The sequence below is a fragment of the Oryza sativa genome, chromosome 11, assembly GCF_034140825.1.
Source record: "Oryza sativa Japonica Group chromosome 11, ASM3414082v1".
In the NCBI taxonomy this organism is placed as follows: Eukaryota; Viridiplantae; Streptophyta; class Magnoliopsida; order Poales; family Poaceae; genus Oryza; species Oryza sativa.
Window position 1 is genome coordinate 28,374,395 of NC_089045.1, and position 14,344 is coordinate 28,388,738.

At 38.2% G+C, this 14,344-nt stretch overlaps 2 protein-coding genes and 1 long non-coding RNA gene across 5 annotated transcripts; 1 reads left to right on the forward strand and 2 right to left on the reverse strand.

Moving 5' to 3' along the window:
* Positions 1-831: 831 nt before the first annotated feature.
* LOC9266716 (agamous-like MADS-box protein AGL65) lies at positions 832-5,243 on the forward strand. Of its 3 annotated transcripts, none has more exons than XM_015762516.3 (11): positions 832-1,379; positions 1,798-1,857; positions 1,959-1,977; positions 2,078-2,142; positions 2,253-2,268; positions 2,375-2,436; positions 2,708-2,804; positions 2,968-3,018; positions 3,117-3,250; positions 3,578-3,968; positions 4,889-5,243. In XM_015762516.3, the coding sequence occupies exons 1-11, from the start codon at positions 1,195-1,197 to the stop codon at positions 4,958-4,960; spliced, it is 1,152 nt and encodes a 383-aa protein (XP_015618002.1). In that variant the 5' UTR covers positions 832-1,194; the 3' UTR covers positions 4,961-5,243. The 3 variants fall into 3 exon arrangements, with proteins under 3 accessions (XP_015618002.1, XP_015618004.1, XP_015618003.1); XM_015762518.3 differs by having other exon boundaries at positions 4,899-5,243; XM_015762517.3 differs by having other exon boundaries at positions 1,801-1,857.
* On the reverse strand, positions 2,865-3,661 carry LOC112936928 (uncharacterized). Its single transcript, XR_003239432.1, has 2 exons — positions 3,532-3,661; positions 2,865-3,222 (listed from the first exon to the last, which is right to left on the reverse strand). It is a non-coding gene; the product is annotated as an uncharacterized lncRNA (long non-coding RNA).
* Positions 5,244-6,783: 1,540 nt separating the features above from the next.
* On the reverse strand, positions 6,784-10,544 carry LOC4351055 (probable polygalacturonase). Its single transcript, XM_015762515.3, has 6 exons — positions 10,503-10,544; positions 9,854-10,150; positions 8,827-8,947; positions 8,573-8,747; positions 8,404-8,474; positions 6,784-7,998 (listed from the first exon to the last, which is right to left on the reverse strand). The coding sequence occupies exons 1-6, from the start codon at positions 10,515-10,517 to the stop codon at positions 7,328-7,330; spliced, it is 1,350 nt and encodes a 449-aa protein (XP_015618001.1). The 5' UTR covers positions 10,518-10,544; the 3' UTR covers positions 6,784-7,327.
* Positions 10,545-14,344: the final 3,800 nt, after the last annotated feature.

Genomic DNA, 14,344 nt, shown 5'->3' on the forward strand with positions numbered 1-14,344 from the left:
ATAAAACGTTCGTTATAGTGAATAAATTTGTCTAGGATGTGTAAACCAAGTCGAAAACAACGTATTATGACTAATTATGTTGAGTTAAATCATGATTAGTATGTCAAACGCACACGCGAGGGGGTAAGAAACATGTCATATTTGCAAACAACCTTTATATATACACACATGGCACTTATTTTTTCCTTCCATTGTTTTTTTCCGTTGCATCTTCTTTTATGTATTTATACATTTTTATATGTGCAATGAGCATGGCTTATTCTGCGTTTAATTGAGCACATGCATATGTATGTCGCATCGTCTTGATATGCAAGCATACGTGGCATCCTAACCGGTGTTCAACTCAGTGAGATTAGCTATGACGTGTTTCTTATGTCTTGGTTTGTGATCACTTGTTCTAAATTCTGGAGATAAGGTCTTCCATGGATACCCCCGAAACATCCCCTCGATTTTTTTCATCATGAATGATAAACTAGATGTTTTTAAATGGATGTAGATTGAAGAAACTGTGTAACTAAGCCCCCTCAATTTTTGTTTCTGGATCCGCCTCTACGTACCCGTCATCGGCTCGCATCGCATCGGGCGCTCGGTGCAAAGCATTATCGACGATAACAATAATTAAAAAAAAATATATCACGCAAAAAGCAAGCTGAAATTGTTTTTGAAAATAAAAAAACAGGAAAGAAAATGTGTCTGAACCTTTCTCGCTCCCTCCCGCGCGTTTCTCTCCTCTTTTCTCTCTCCTTCCTTGATCTCCTCTCTCTCTCCTCCTCCTCCTCCTTCTCCTTCTCCCTCTCCCGCCCGATCCACCCAAGAACTGCCGATTTCGCCGGCTCGATCCCCACCCCGACCCCGCTGCCTCGCGGGAGATCGATCGTTCGATCGATCAGAACAAGCTAATTCTCTCATTCCTCTCTCTGTCTCTCTCATCGGTTCTTGGTTCGACCCAGCTCCCAGATGATTTCATCCTGAATCATCGTCGTCGTCGTCGTCGTCACAGGCAAGAAGAGGAGAAGGAATTACACCTGGGATTATCGATTGGTTGTTCGGATTTTCTTTTGGATCTATTCATGCTCGCTCTGTGCGCCGGGGATTCGATCGTTGGGCAGGGCAGTGATCTCTGCGTCGAGGGTTTCGACGAATTGGACTGCAGATTCGTCGCCATCTCTTCGCAGAGGGGATTCTGCCTCCGCCATGGGGAGGGTCAAGCTCAAGATAAAGAAGCTGGAGAACAGCAGCGGCCGACATGTCACGTACTCGAAACGGAGGTCCGGGATCCTCAAGAAAGCCAAGGAGCTCTCCATTTTGTGCGACATCCCTCTCATCCTGCTGATGTTTTCACCCAACGACAAGCCCACGATTTGCGTTGGCGATCACAGGTGCCAAATTCATTTTCCTCTTGTTTGATTAGTTATTAGTTTATTGTTACAGAATTCTGTCAGTGTCATCGATATGAAATGCATTGCTTTCTGAATATCATACACTTCTGCACTGAACAGTCTGAACTTTCTGTTTGGAATTGAAGATTTTGATCACCATGCATGTAATGCATATGATTTTTTTTTTCCTTTTGCATTTTTTTTCTATTCTCAATCTAATTCATGCTGCTTCTGAACGAACCCAATTCCACAAATTATTCTCTGTTCTTTATGCTCCTTCTCTGTAGTATTTTCAATGCTTTGCATATTTGTCCATATGTCAGGAAAGTTTCCAGATAGAAATGAAAGCTCTTAGAACATCCAGAATCCCAGAGGTTAATCAGATTTTCATATTTACTCAATGTTTTTTCAATCGCAGCAGCATAGAGGATGTCATAACAAAGTATGCACAGCAAACTCCTCAGGAAAGGGCTAAAAGGTACCTGAGTTCAGTATTTTTACTATTTATTACCTACCTAATTAGCAGAAACTCTACATGATAGAAATATACTAACTGGCATTCTTTCTTTTGCTGAACAGGAAGTTGGAGAGCTTAGAAGTATGCCATACTAACTAATATTTTTTAAAAATGTCATTTCTCTTTACTTAGTATATTAAGGTTAAGAATTATCTGACTAGTTTCCTTTTGTTCTCAAAAGGCCCTAAAGAAGACATTCAAGAAACTAGATCATGATGTCAATATTCAGGACTTTTTAGGCTCAGGGTAAATTCTGCCATCTTATATGTTATATCAAGAAATTGAAATATACAACAGCACAAATGTCTATTTCAAAGAAAGATTCTCACTCTGTAATGCTTTTGAATCTATTGCAGGGGTCAGACTGTTGAGGTACACATTTCGATTCAAAAGGATGATATAGCAGCTTATGCAATTTCTTGTTTCCTGCTTCCTGTGCCTTTGTGTTCAGATGCTGATTAAGTCAATTGTTTGGCAGGAATTATCGAGCCATCTTGGTGCTTTGCAATGTCAAATGGCAGATGTCGAAAAGCGCCTCAGGTAAATAGCTTCGATTCTTCGAATAACTTGAGATGTTCCACAAATTATCTACTCCCCATAGGATAAAAATGCAATAAGTACGCATAATGTGTCTAAATCTTTTCCATTGAGTGCTGAATTCAATAGTGGTTTGGTGGCATATGATCTTAAAAGGGCCCCTTCTTTAGACAAATATTGCATTGATGGCAGAAATCGTTGTGGATTCTGACAGATAATGGGCAGAAAAGGGGATTAAGGGACATGAATAACAATGTTGCATGTTGTTCTTCAGTTATTGGAGCGATCCCGAGAAGGTTGAGAATATTGACCATATAAGAGCGATGGAGCAATCTCTCAAAGAATCTCTGAATCGCATCCGGATTCATAAGGTACATAATATTCGTTAACCTTCTAATTAACTTCAGCTGATCCTGTTGCCTGATTCACTATATAATAATATCTGCAATGTTAATGTCAATTAATTATTTTCAGTAATACAAATACTTATTACTCCAAATGATTCCATTTTGTGACTTGTATGTATCTCTATAGGAGAACTTTGCAAAGCAGCATCTGATGAGCCTACAGTGTGCAGCTGCTCAGGTAAGAAGTTTCAGCTTCAGAGTTTCAGAATTCAGATGTGCACTAGCAGGTTTCGGGCTCAGACATCTGATCAAAGCATTGTTCTTTGCCAAATTCAGTTCCAGAACGACATGAAGCTCCCACTAGGACTAACAGGTGACCCGAACACTTCATCGTGGTTCCATGGCGGCGGCGGCGCAGAGGCGCAGCAGCCAATGATGCTACCTGAAGACCCCAGCTTGCTCCATCAGAGGTGAGATCGAGTTCAAGATGCATATGAACAGCTCAGAAACCTCACAAACTACCATGAATTCAACTTACTGAACTAATGTGCAAAAGGCTTGTGTATATTCGTATTAAGAAGGAAAAAAAATAAGTAGAAGAATTCAGAAGCTACCATGAACTGAATTTACTGACAAATGCATATATTGACTTCAGAAAATTCAGAAACCTGCACTAATGAGAAAATTGGTAGTGGAATTCAGAAGAATTTACTGACAAATGCATATTCTGAATTCAGAAAGATTCAGATACCTGACAAGCTGTGATGAACTGACACAAGAAAATGTTGTTGTTGCAGAGACATCGGGTGCTCAGCGAGCACGTCGTTGCAGAGCTACCCGGGCTACTTCAGCATGGGCAAGCAGTCCACCGACAACGCCGGCGGCGGCGAGCAGCACCACCACGCGGCGGTGCAGCAGCAGCCGGAGTTCAGCCAGGCCGACTGCCTGACGTCGCTGCAGCTCGGCGCGCAGTTCCCGTACCCGTCGGCGTTCGACAACGCCGGGCTGCTCAGCGACCGGCTGTTCGACAACGCGGCGGCGGCGGCGGCGGCGATGGACTTCGGCGGCCACTACGACCTGCCGAGGCCCGGCGACGAGGCCAGCTTCCAGAACTGGGCGTCGGCGGCCTGCGGCGCCACCATGTATGATCATCAGCAGCAGCAGCAGCAACAGCAGCAGCCTGCCCAAGTGAGTTCCAAACTGGACTAGTATCATTTTTCTTTTCTTTTCTTTTTTACTCTAGCTTCTGTTTCATGTTAACTTTCCTCACATTTTTTATATAAAAAAAGTTACTCTCTCTCCGTTTGATATTATAAGTCATTTGACTTTTTTCGAAGTTAATTTTTTTTAAAAGTATAATCAAGTTTATAGAAAAAATATAGCAATATTTTTCAATACCAGACAAACATCCTATCAAAATATATTTAGCATTAGATTTAATAAAAAATCACTATGTTTCTCTTTAAACTTGGTTAAACTTAAAGAAATTTGACTTAAAAAAAGTCAACATGAGAAACGGACGGAGTGGCTTTCATCAATTTTATAAATTTAAGTATACTCCCTATGTTTCATATTATAATTGCTTTGACTTTTTTCCTAGTCAATTTTTTGAGGTTTGATTAAGTTTATGGAAAAAATTAGCAACATTTACAACACCAAATTAGTTTTATTAAATTAAATGTAACATTGAATATATTGTGAGGATATGTTTGTTTTGGGTTGAAAATGTTGCTATATTTTTCAATAAACTTGATCAAACTTTAAAAAGTTTGACTAGAAAAAAGTCAGAGCGACTTATAATATGAAACGGAGGGAGTATTTTGCAAAATGGTGAATATTATATAACCATGAAAAATTATTGTGTCAGAGATCAGAGTAGCAACAGTGAAGATATCTTTTCAGAATATCCATGATATGAACTTGAGCAACTTCAAAGATTTTCTGATTATGTAAAAAAAACATTTTTTTTATTTAAGAAAAATATAGTTACGAAGAAACTTGTGTAGCTAATCTTCTTTTCAGCAACAAAATGCAAGGCAATGTTTTCTTTAGCTCTTAATCTTGTAGTTCGTTGTTCAGATTATGACTGAATCTCTGACCCCCATCAGCTCCCTGCAGCAGCAACTGTAGAAGCACCTTCATTCAATCATCCCTCACCACACCGGCAGCTCATGATTTGATGATCCTCTAGTGAAATTGGAGAGCTCTTTTTCGCTACATCGAAAGACATTATCATTGCTGCTAAATTTTTCGATCACACTCAATTCAGAAACTTGTCATCTCAGCAGTGCGTCTTGGAAAGGGAAGAGATATGGTGTATAGAGGAAATTGGATTTTGTCAGTGTAAAGTATTAACTGACTGTAGCCAATTAAAATTGTAAAATGTGATGAGTTATTACCTCTCCTGTAAAGAATGTTACAATTTGCCATGAAAAAAGAAATGGGCATATGCTATTGCTATCATTGTTGCATAAAAGTAGGTTATGAGTTAGGAAGAAAAAAAGACAAAGAACATTATCATTTTATTTATGACCCCTGAAAAAATAATTCAGTGTTTGGTTTGTGATCTGGCACAAGAATAACAAAATAGCCACCTTACATGTTGTCATGATGTAAATCTACAAAATGTGAGTAATAGAACAGCATTATACATGCTTATATTGTGTATTGTATTGTGCATTCATAAAGAGGAGTACTGAATGAAACTTAAAGTTCAGTGCAATATACCTCGAATTATTGAAGGTTGTATGATTAGTTTGAGAATAGCACCCTTTTTTTTGTTCTTCTGTTTGTGGCATATATATAATATAGCTGCGCTAAACCACGTCATTCCAAAGTACTTTCACAAAAAAAACATAATTAATTGGAATGAAATGATTTAGGGAATGCCTAATGTAAATTCGAACGGATGGCGTGTGACATGATTTGAATTGTGTATTTCTTCTCTGCTTATATAAAATGGCAGCATTGAGATCAGTCTAAAACTGTTGTGTACTTTCAATCTTATTAGGTAAAAAAATACAGAGGATTGTATAAAATATTTCTCAGATTATTATTTAGAAAATGTACTATCATATTCATGAGAGGTCGAATACTACATGTTATCATTACTCTCTAGGCCAAGTGGAATCTAAGTATCTAATGCTACAGTGTGAGTAGAAACTAATCCTTTGTCTTTGCCCAACTTCGAATAGATATTTACAAATAGAGAATAAAAAATTGTTTCTCCTTTTTGTGTTGGAGTTTTACTTAGACTTATTGCCTCATCGTATTTGATTTTTGTTTTACTTAGACTTATTGCCTCATCGTATTTGATTCTTTTTAGCATCTTGTTGAGCGAGCAATAATTATGGTTGTAACTTCTTCGAAGCAAAAGCAAGATATTATTCTATTATATATAAAAAATATATTTTTGACTTTTGATGAGAAACAAATTAACACAGTAAAAAGTCTACAATAGTGCCTTTGGGGCCACCGTACATAGAGATGAAGAGGAGAAATTTCCGTCTTACCCCTGCTTATTCTATCTAAACTAGGGGCATTATGGGACAAGATTGTTCTAAATATTCTATGGAAACAGTATATTCCTATGGCCACATCTTTCTATGTTTCATACACATTTTGTGACGCCCTAAGGGCTAGGCTGGCCCCACATTCTACTTTTGTAGAATATCTGGTAGTGTCTTTTTGCCTTTTGTTGAGGATAATATATTAGGTTTCAGTTGGTAGTAGAACATTTTTTTTGTGAAGCCCAGCATGACATAATAAAGTGCCAACAACCTTTTGAGCACCAAGAGATTCCAGCAAAGTGTGCATAACAACGGCCAGCATGGCCAGCTAAGTTCAACATCAACACCACTTCTCCATAACTTAATTATATTTATCAGTTCATCACAAGCAGGTGGCAGTTGAAGCTCTTGCACCAATTTGACAACCTAACATGAACACCATCAGTGCTAATATGAACTCATTAGAGAGCATTATGACAACAAGGCCAAGCAAATAATGATGCCCAGGAGAGGACAAAGAGACCAATTAGCATCAGTCTTAACAACTTGATTGAGACCAGATGCTTATTTATACTCAAGGATACACCTCTGGCTCTACATACAAAAAAACCAGCCTGTTAAAGTTCCAGGATAACATGTGATCTGCTCTATTAGAATGTTGCTCACAGAGATAGAATATACAGAGATAATTTAATCATGATGTGATAATTTATAACCAAATGACAATTGTATGAAGAAAATATCCTGCACTCAACCCTACCAAAAAAGAAATTTTTTTTCTTACAGATTGAATGAAGAAATGTAGCTGTACAGGCATGCACCTAGCTATCCACAACCCCACTTAGATTCTTCCTCCTCAAGATCATTATGCAGCTTATAATCTGAGCCTTAGGACCATAAGAGGGGTACTGTTTCATTCTTGTGATGAATTTATTGGTGGTAAAGAATTGGAAAGATGGTGATGGATGCTCAATTTCTGAATTGTACAAGGACTGGAACAAGACAGGGGAAGGATGGACACAAGATTACTCTGTATATTTATAGTACTGCGAGGGCACTGTAACTAGAGAGGGAGAAACAGATGGAGGAGTTTGTAGATGTGTCATGGAGTTCTGAGCAAGGCTTGGGGAATACTAATTCAGAATATCCATGCACATTTGAACAAGTCCAGGCACTGGAAGGAGCCAAATCGGCTATAGAGAAATTGAGATTAGAAAGGCATATAGCACTAAATGGATCACCCTCGATTCCTGATAGAACTCCAGCAACAGAGATGTTTGTCCCCTCCATATTCTTAAGGGTGATTTGATCTATCACCGGAAGAAAAGATGGATCAAAATGGTCATCTGGGTGGCTTGACCAGTTACCGGTAAACTCAATGGCGAGATGGACACTATCCATTACTACATCTGCGACGACAACTTCCGCTATGTAACCTCCACGTCCCGGAGTAGTCCTGAAGGAGATGCCTTTACTGGAACTGCCGATTCGAATGTGATCAACATGAATATCTGAAATTCCACCAGACATTTCACTACCAATTGCAAGAGCAGCTCCAGACGATGCTTGCAGATCAACCCTACTGATATGAATGTCTGAGGTTGGCCTTCCAAAAGAAATTCCGTAATTGTCCCACCCGCTTTTGAGTGATATGGCATCATGACCAACACTAATGCTGCTATCCTCAATGCACACGTTGGAACATGAATCTGGAGTAAAAGTATGGCCATTAGTAAATTATAAAGAAAATATTCCCATGGCAGTAAAGTAGTAGATATCAATCTAATCATGGAAAAAAGAATAAAGATTATATAGTTCATGGCTCTGGAAGGATCTTTTCCGTAAAACAAAAATGGTTTGAACAATAATACTACTTAAACCCATGATTTGATAGCAGAAGTCAGAACATTGTGCATGCAGTTTAAGACAACTCATGTTTCTATGAGATCTCAATCTTTCTTTTGAGCATGTGCTCCTAGTTTGCAAATTGGCAAGCGCACCACGGAAGTTGAAAGGTCTGTTGGTTTTCTCATATTGCCTCTACCACTTCATAGCATCAACAAATTACAATGTATGAATATGAAACAATACATCAGCAGTAGATACAATCATACCTGGAACTATGCCATCAGTGAGTGGAGCATCCAATGAGGTCTTGATTGTGACATTGTGGACCTTTACATTGCTGGGGAAAAAAAACAATATGCATTACAGCATTAGTGCACATGCAAATAGATCCCCCAAATCACACCTCATGTAACAAGTTAATAAATGCCAATTCACCTGCAATACACTGGATGTATGCTCCAGGCTGGAGAATTTAAAAATGTTAAGTTTGAGATTACAACTTCTTCGGAATGCAGAAACTCCACAATATGAGGTCGGCTATGGTTAAGCTCATGGGAGTGAAGCCAATCCCACCATACCGAGCCCTGACCATCAATAACTCCATTATTCCCTGAAATAAGTGATGGAACTATTATTAAACTGCAAAACAAGTATACTGCAGCTCAAATCTGAAGCAGAAAAGAAGTTACCAGTAATGACAACATCACTTAAATTATATCCATTTATTAAACTGCGGTGTCTAGGACCTGGAAGATCTAATCCTTGCCCATAAGATGGCAAAGGTTCCACAATCGGCCACTGTGATGGATCCTACAGTGAGAAAAATTGCATAAAGAATTAGGCATTCTTAATATTTAAAGACGAAGAAACCTTGACATAAGAACAAAACAACGATGAAACCTTAACATAAGAACAGGGCATTGTTTTCTACCATCTGAAATACATTATAAGTAAAACGAAAAATGCCATTCTTTTCTATTGAATTATGCACAAGTTAAAAAATATGGTCAGGCGACATGCAATGAATTTATATATAACAGATAAGCAATCGCAATCCATGTGGCTGCATTGAAGCAGTGTGTCCATGTTTTGTTCATATATAATTAAAGAGCACACCTTGACTTCAAAACAATGCAAAAGGAAATTGTCTCTTCTTATCTACTGCCCCTGACACCAATAGCTAAGTTTCACCTTCCAAATACTCCATGTCTGCATGAATTTTGGAACGAAACAACTAAAAGCCAGACCTAACTTGAACCCTACTGATCGGGATATCTTTACAAGATTTTTCCTCCTATCCATCCAAAGCAACTACAAAGAACATGAACCAGACCCCAAAATTAGCCTTCCCCCATGGCTTGTGACCTCACCTTACACATGTCAAAATCACTACTCCATCAGGTATGTCCACCAACCATATCCAAACAAACTAAGATGATCTGATCGTGGCGATATACCTATCCTAACCACTAACAATTCAATGCAAATGCAGCTGAAAATGATGTGCATATCCTCGCATTCATGCCACCAGAACCTACATCTCACAACATATAATCCTACTACCCATCCCGAATCGCGAACGCAAACCACATCAATCTGTACAATCTGTAACTACTACTACCTTATCAAATCCTACTACCTTAACAAATCCATGAACAGGAACAAAAGTTGTAGCCAAAATTAGTGCCATCCATTTATCGATCCATTCACAATTACCTTTGTGCCGATGATGACGGCCTCTTCCTCGAGGAAGAGGGTGAGGTGGCTGGTGAGGTTGAAGCTGCCAGTGAGCCACCGTCCCTTGGGCACGTACAGCTGCGCGCCGCCCTTGTCGGCGAAGGACCGAGCGTAGAAGACGGCGTTCTGGAAGGGCAGGGTGTTGAGCGTCTTGCCATCGCCGACGGCGCCGAACTCGGTGATGGTCACGCTGTGAGGCCGCGACCCCGGCGCCCATCGCCACCCATCGCCATGAACCAACTCAACAACGGCCAGCAACACCAATGCTACGACCACCTGAACGCCATTGCCATGAACAACAATTAGCAACCATTGGGCAACAAATCACAACATTTCCTTCCAGATCAAAACCTCCAAAATTCGGAAGTAATACAACTCGCGACAATCTTAAAAAAAACAAACTATCAACCAGAAGCAAAGAAAATATATACCATTTTCTCTGAGAGAAAGATCCCCAATTGGTTACAGATCACATGGAGAATCAAAACCCAAACCCATCAGTCACGCATATAAGGATAGAAAAAAGAAGATTAGCAGCAACATCAAAACCCCCCTCTTTTCTCGGAAAAACAAGAAGCAACCAAAACCCATCACAGAAAAAACAGATGAAATCGTCGCAGCATATTACCAGTCTTCTCTTCATCAAGTCCCCCTCTCCCCTCCTCGCGGCAAGAGAGGGAGAGGGATGGGAGAAGACGAAGCAGCAGAGAAGAAAAAAATCCACGCGCCTCCGCCGCAGGCAAAGAAGAGACTTGAAAAAACCAGATTTTTCCGGCGAAATTCCGGCCAAAATCCGCGGCGGAAGAAGAGGAGGAGAAGCTGCAGCGCCGCAGCAGCAGCAGAGAGAAGAGAGAAGAGAATAGAAGGCGACGCAGAGTTGGTTTTTTTTTTACTAGTAGCACTTGGTTTTTGATCGAGTCTCTGCGCCTCCTCCTCTCCTATTATTGGGCAGAATAATCATTCAAAAACAGAAACTTTTTTTTAAAAAAAAATCAAAATTGAATTGGGGTGGCACAGGGGAAAAAAATGGAAGGGTGTGATGAGAAAAGATTGTGTATTTGGTGTACAAAGCTCATCACACTCATACACACTGCCTCTCTGTATTGGAATGAGCTGGCATTTTCAAGGAGGGAGGGATGGATGGATGACTTGACTGCTTCCAGTGGAGGAGAGAGGTTTTCAAAGGAAAGAAACAAATGTGTGCAAATATTCAATTGGGATTTGGGAGGTAGAATTTGGAAGGGATGAAATGAGCCCAATTATTTGTTTCCCCTTTTTTTTTTTTGGTTAGTATGGTTGTTTGCTGAGTTGGCATTTGATAGGGAGGTGAGAGAAGTGAGAGTATGGCCTGTTCACTTTGATGCCGTTTTTAACCATACCATTTTTTAAGTAAAGTTATCAAAATTTTAACTACGTTTAGTTTGTTGCCAAATTTTAGTAAGTATATATGAAATCTTGCCAAAATTTAGCAACCTTGCCAAAATTTTAGCAACATTACCAAAATTTGGCAATGTCAAAACTTGTTAAGATTGAAAATAGTAGCAAAGTAAACAAGCCATGTATCTTAATGTGTGGGGGCTTTTTGCACCTTGACCACCTAGGTAGGATAATACTATTCATTTTTTGACTTTGTGATGATGTAATAATGTGGATTGTATTTAAGAAGAAGGAGAAAATACAACCGAATATTGCAACTAGAATTGTCCATTTTCTAGTTTTTTCTAATAGACACCAATAAAGGGCATAAATTCCACAAAGTCTTATTAACATAAATATATACTTGATATGTAAAAATTCCTACAATGTTGTTTAATTTTCAGTAAAGATTCAGCTTTGTCATACTCCTACTTTGGTTATAATTTTTGCTATTACTCAAAGTATAGGTACAAAAGGTGTAAATTTTCACAAATGTACCCAAACAATTCAGTAGGGCCCAGTGAAGGCCTCTAAGCTTGAAGTGGACCCACATGGCAGCTGGGCCAATCATGGTGACAGGTGGGGCTGTGGTCAGTGTGTGAGTCCATGTGCTACATCTGAGAATTGGACTATCCAATACCTTCCTTGGATGCTTTGGAGTTTGGAGTTCATCACATTAACTTAATCCAGCCAATATTTTTATGTTTTTGTCTAATGCTCTCTGCAGCGACAAAAGCATGTTGGTTTAGACTTTTCAAGGTCAGTTGACACGGCATGACTTGAACAGCCTAATTCTTTTGTATAATCATTTTTTAATTACACAAGTATATATAATATTTTTAAGGCTTGTGGCTAAAAAAAATCATATCCGTACATACGCACATATCATAAAAAATGATTATAGTCAAAATTATAATATTCTTTTGTGACCAGAGGCAATACTGGCTACTGATCAATGAAAAGAAATGAGAGAAGAAGAAAGGACAATAGGGAACTTTAATTTACGATGAGTAATCCAGAGAGACATCATCATCATGCCCTTCTAATTGACCCCCAAACTGTCAGTTAATTAACACCATAAGTTTGTGTGAGAATGTGAGGGGATTTTCAATTAAAGTGAACCTTAAACTTAAATTAATTGATGACTGCAATCGGCCTGTGCTGCATTCTGTATTCTGCATTTATTGATTTTTTTTTAAGGTGGAGAAAGAAAGGCTAGTGATCGAGTGACCTACATGGACACATGATCCAGCTACGTATGCCAACTGCAACATGTACAGAATACGGTGGGATGAGCATAGTTGGTGAGCCATAATTGTTGCAAAGAATGTTCCTTGATTAGGGCATAACATGTCTGACGTAGTACGAAAAAAATAGCCAGACAAATAGGAGTTGCACGGGTAAAAACTTGGATCTGTTTTTTTTTTATCAGAACTTGGATCTGTTTTTGAAGCTATTACTGCAATGTGCACGGCCAATATTTCTACATTTTAATCAATAATATCACTGTTAACTATCTAGATTTGTTTTTATAACAACATTTCTAGTTTTGTCAACAGAATTTATAGTTTTATTTATTGTATCTTCATATAAAGTTATAAAAAATAAAGGTGTGTACCAAACTTAATTAGTTTATTTTTTTTAACAAAACGAACTTAGTGGATCTGTTTATTTTTACAAGGCAAGTATATTTAAGATTCAAAATTGTAAAGAATTGTTTTTGAGCAAACCGGCATAAGAAGGTGACAATTTCATTAAATAGAGAAGTAGTATAAAATCTTTTTGTACAACTATCAAAGCACTAAACCAAGGAAAAGGCCTAAGGTAAAAATTGGGAGAGACGCTTTACCACCCAAAATTACCAAGTTATAAGGAGGGATAAAGGAAGTGCACCCCTGGTCGGCTGGTCCTCTACTTAGGCTGTGTTCTTCTATACGAAAGTTGTTCTAAAAATCATATTAATTTATTTTTCAAAATAGCTAATACTTAATTAATTATGTGTTAATGAGTCACTATGTTTTGCGTGTGTGTGTGTGAGATTAGTTCCCGACATCACATGCCGAACACAGCCTTAGGTAACCCTAGACTGGTGACGAGTGCTTCTCACAAAAATTGTAAAGAATGATGCAGTTAGATTTATACTTGAAAATTTACTTCTTTGTGATCACACATTTACCCCTTTTTTTCAATTTTCTTTTGTAATTTTTATTGATTGCTCCATGCAGAAACAAATATTTGCCATTCTAGTAAATATTTATCATGCCGATAATTAATAACAAACATTTGTGACTGATCAGTGTCTACTTATGCAAGTGGAATTTGAATAATGCAATATGGTATATTATACATTTGACTCACTAGGAGTATATATCATAAGGTAGAGGTAATATCAAATTTTGCTAGGCATGTGGAACAGTAGAAGTACTGAAGTAGTAGTTACCCCCATATATATTTCGGTGGCTATTTAATGTGCCTGATGTTCATCACGCCATATATGACGGTACATGTTGGAATTTAGACACTCTTCTGAAGGGTACAAACAGAACATCAGAACATGCAAGCATATATTTGCTCTTGGACTGCAAGAACGAATTACACATATGCAGTGTTCCTGTCAGATGATACTTTACTTTGCATCGAACTTTAACCAACAAAATGTATTCAATTATTAATTAATTAAGTAAAATGAAAAAAAACAACACCAGATTCGCCACATGTAAAGTACTTTAAGTATACCTTACAAGTTTGTCTATTTGCATAAATATAAAAAAAAGACGAATAGGCAAACATATTACAAAAGTTAACTACACCATATATTAAAAAGACAGTAATAGCCAATGACATATGTTTATCTTCAACTCTGAAGTATATACGTATATATAGAACATGAAACACACGCCAATCCGCTTGACAGCGAAACTTTGATCATGACCGTGTCATCCCACAATTATATTTTAAACTCACTAGATATTTTGTATAGATATGTAAATATAAATACAGAAAAAGATTATCTAACCATATATAGGTGATATCGACTTCATCAATATCAAGATA

Bases quoted from the DNA above. Each gene is read 5' to 3' on its own strand.
- LOC4351055 (XM_015762515.3), bottom strand. The intron at 8,748-8,826 runs GTAACTTCTTTT...CACTTATTTCAG, and splicing joins AAGTGATGTTGTCATTACTG to GGAATAATGGAGTTATTGAT. The intron at 7,999-8,403 runs GTATGATTGTAT...CTTTTACTCCAG, and splicing joins CACTGATGGCATAGTTCCAG to ATTCATGTTCCAACGTGTGC.
- LOC9266716 (XM_015762516.3), top strand. From the start codon at position 1,195: ATGGGGAGGGTCAAGCTCAAGATAAAGAAGCTGGAGAACAGCAGCGGC. The intron at 3,019-3,116 runs GTAAGAAGTTTC...TGCCAAATTCAG, and splicing joins TACAGTGTGCAGCTGCTCAG to TTCCAGAACGACATGAAGCT. The intron at 3,251-3,577 runs GTGAGATCGAGT...TTGTTGTTGCAG, and splicing joins CCCAGCTTGCTCCATCAGAG to AGACATCGGGTGCTCAGCGA.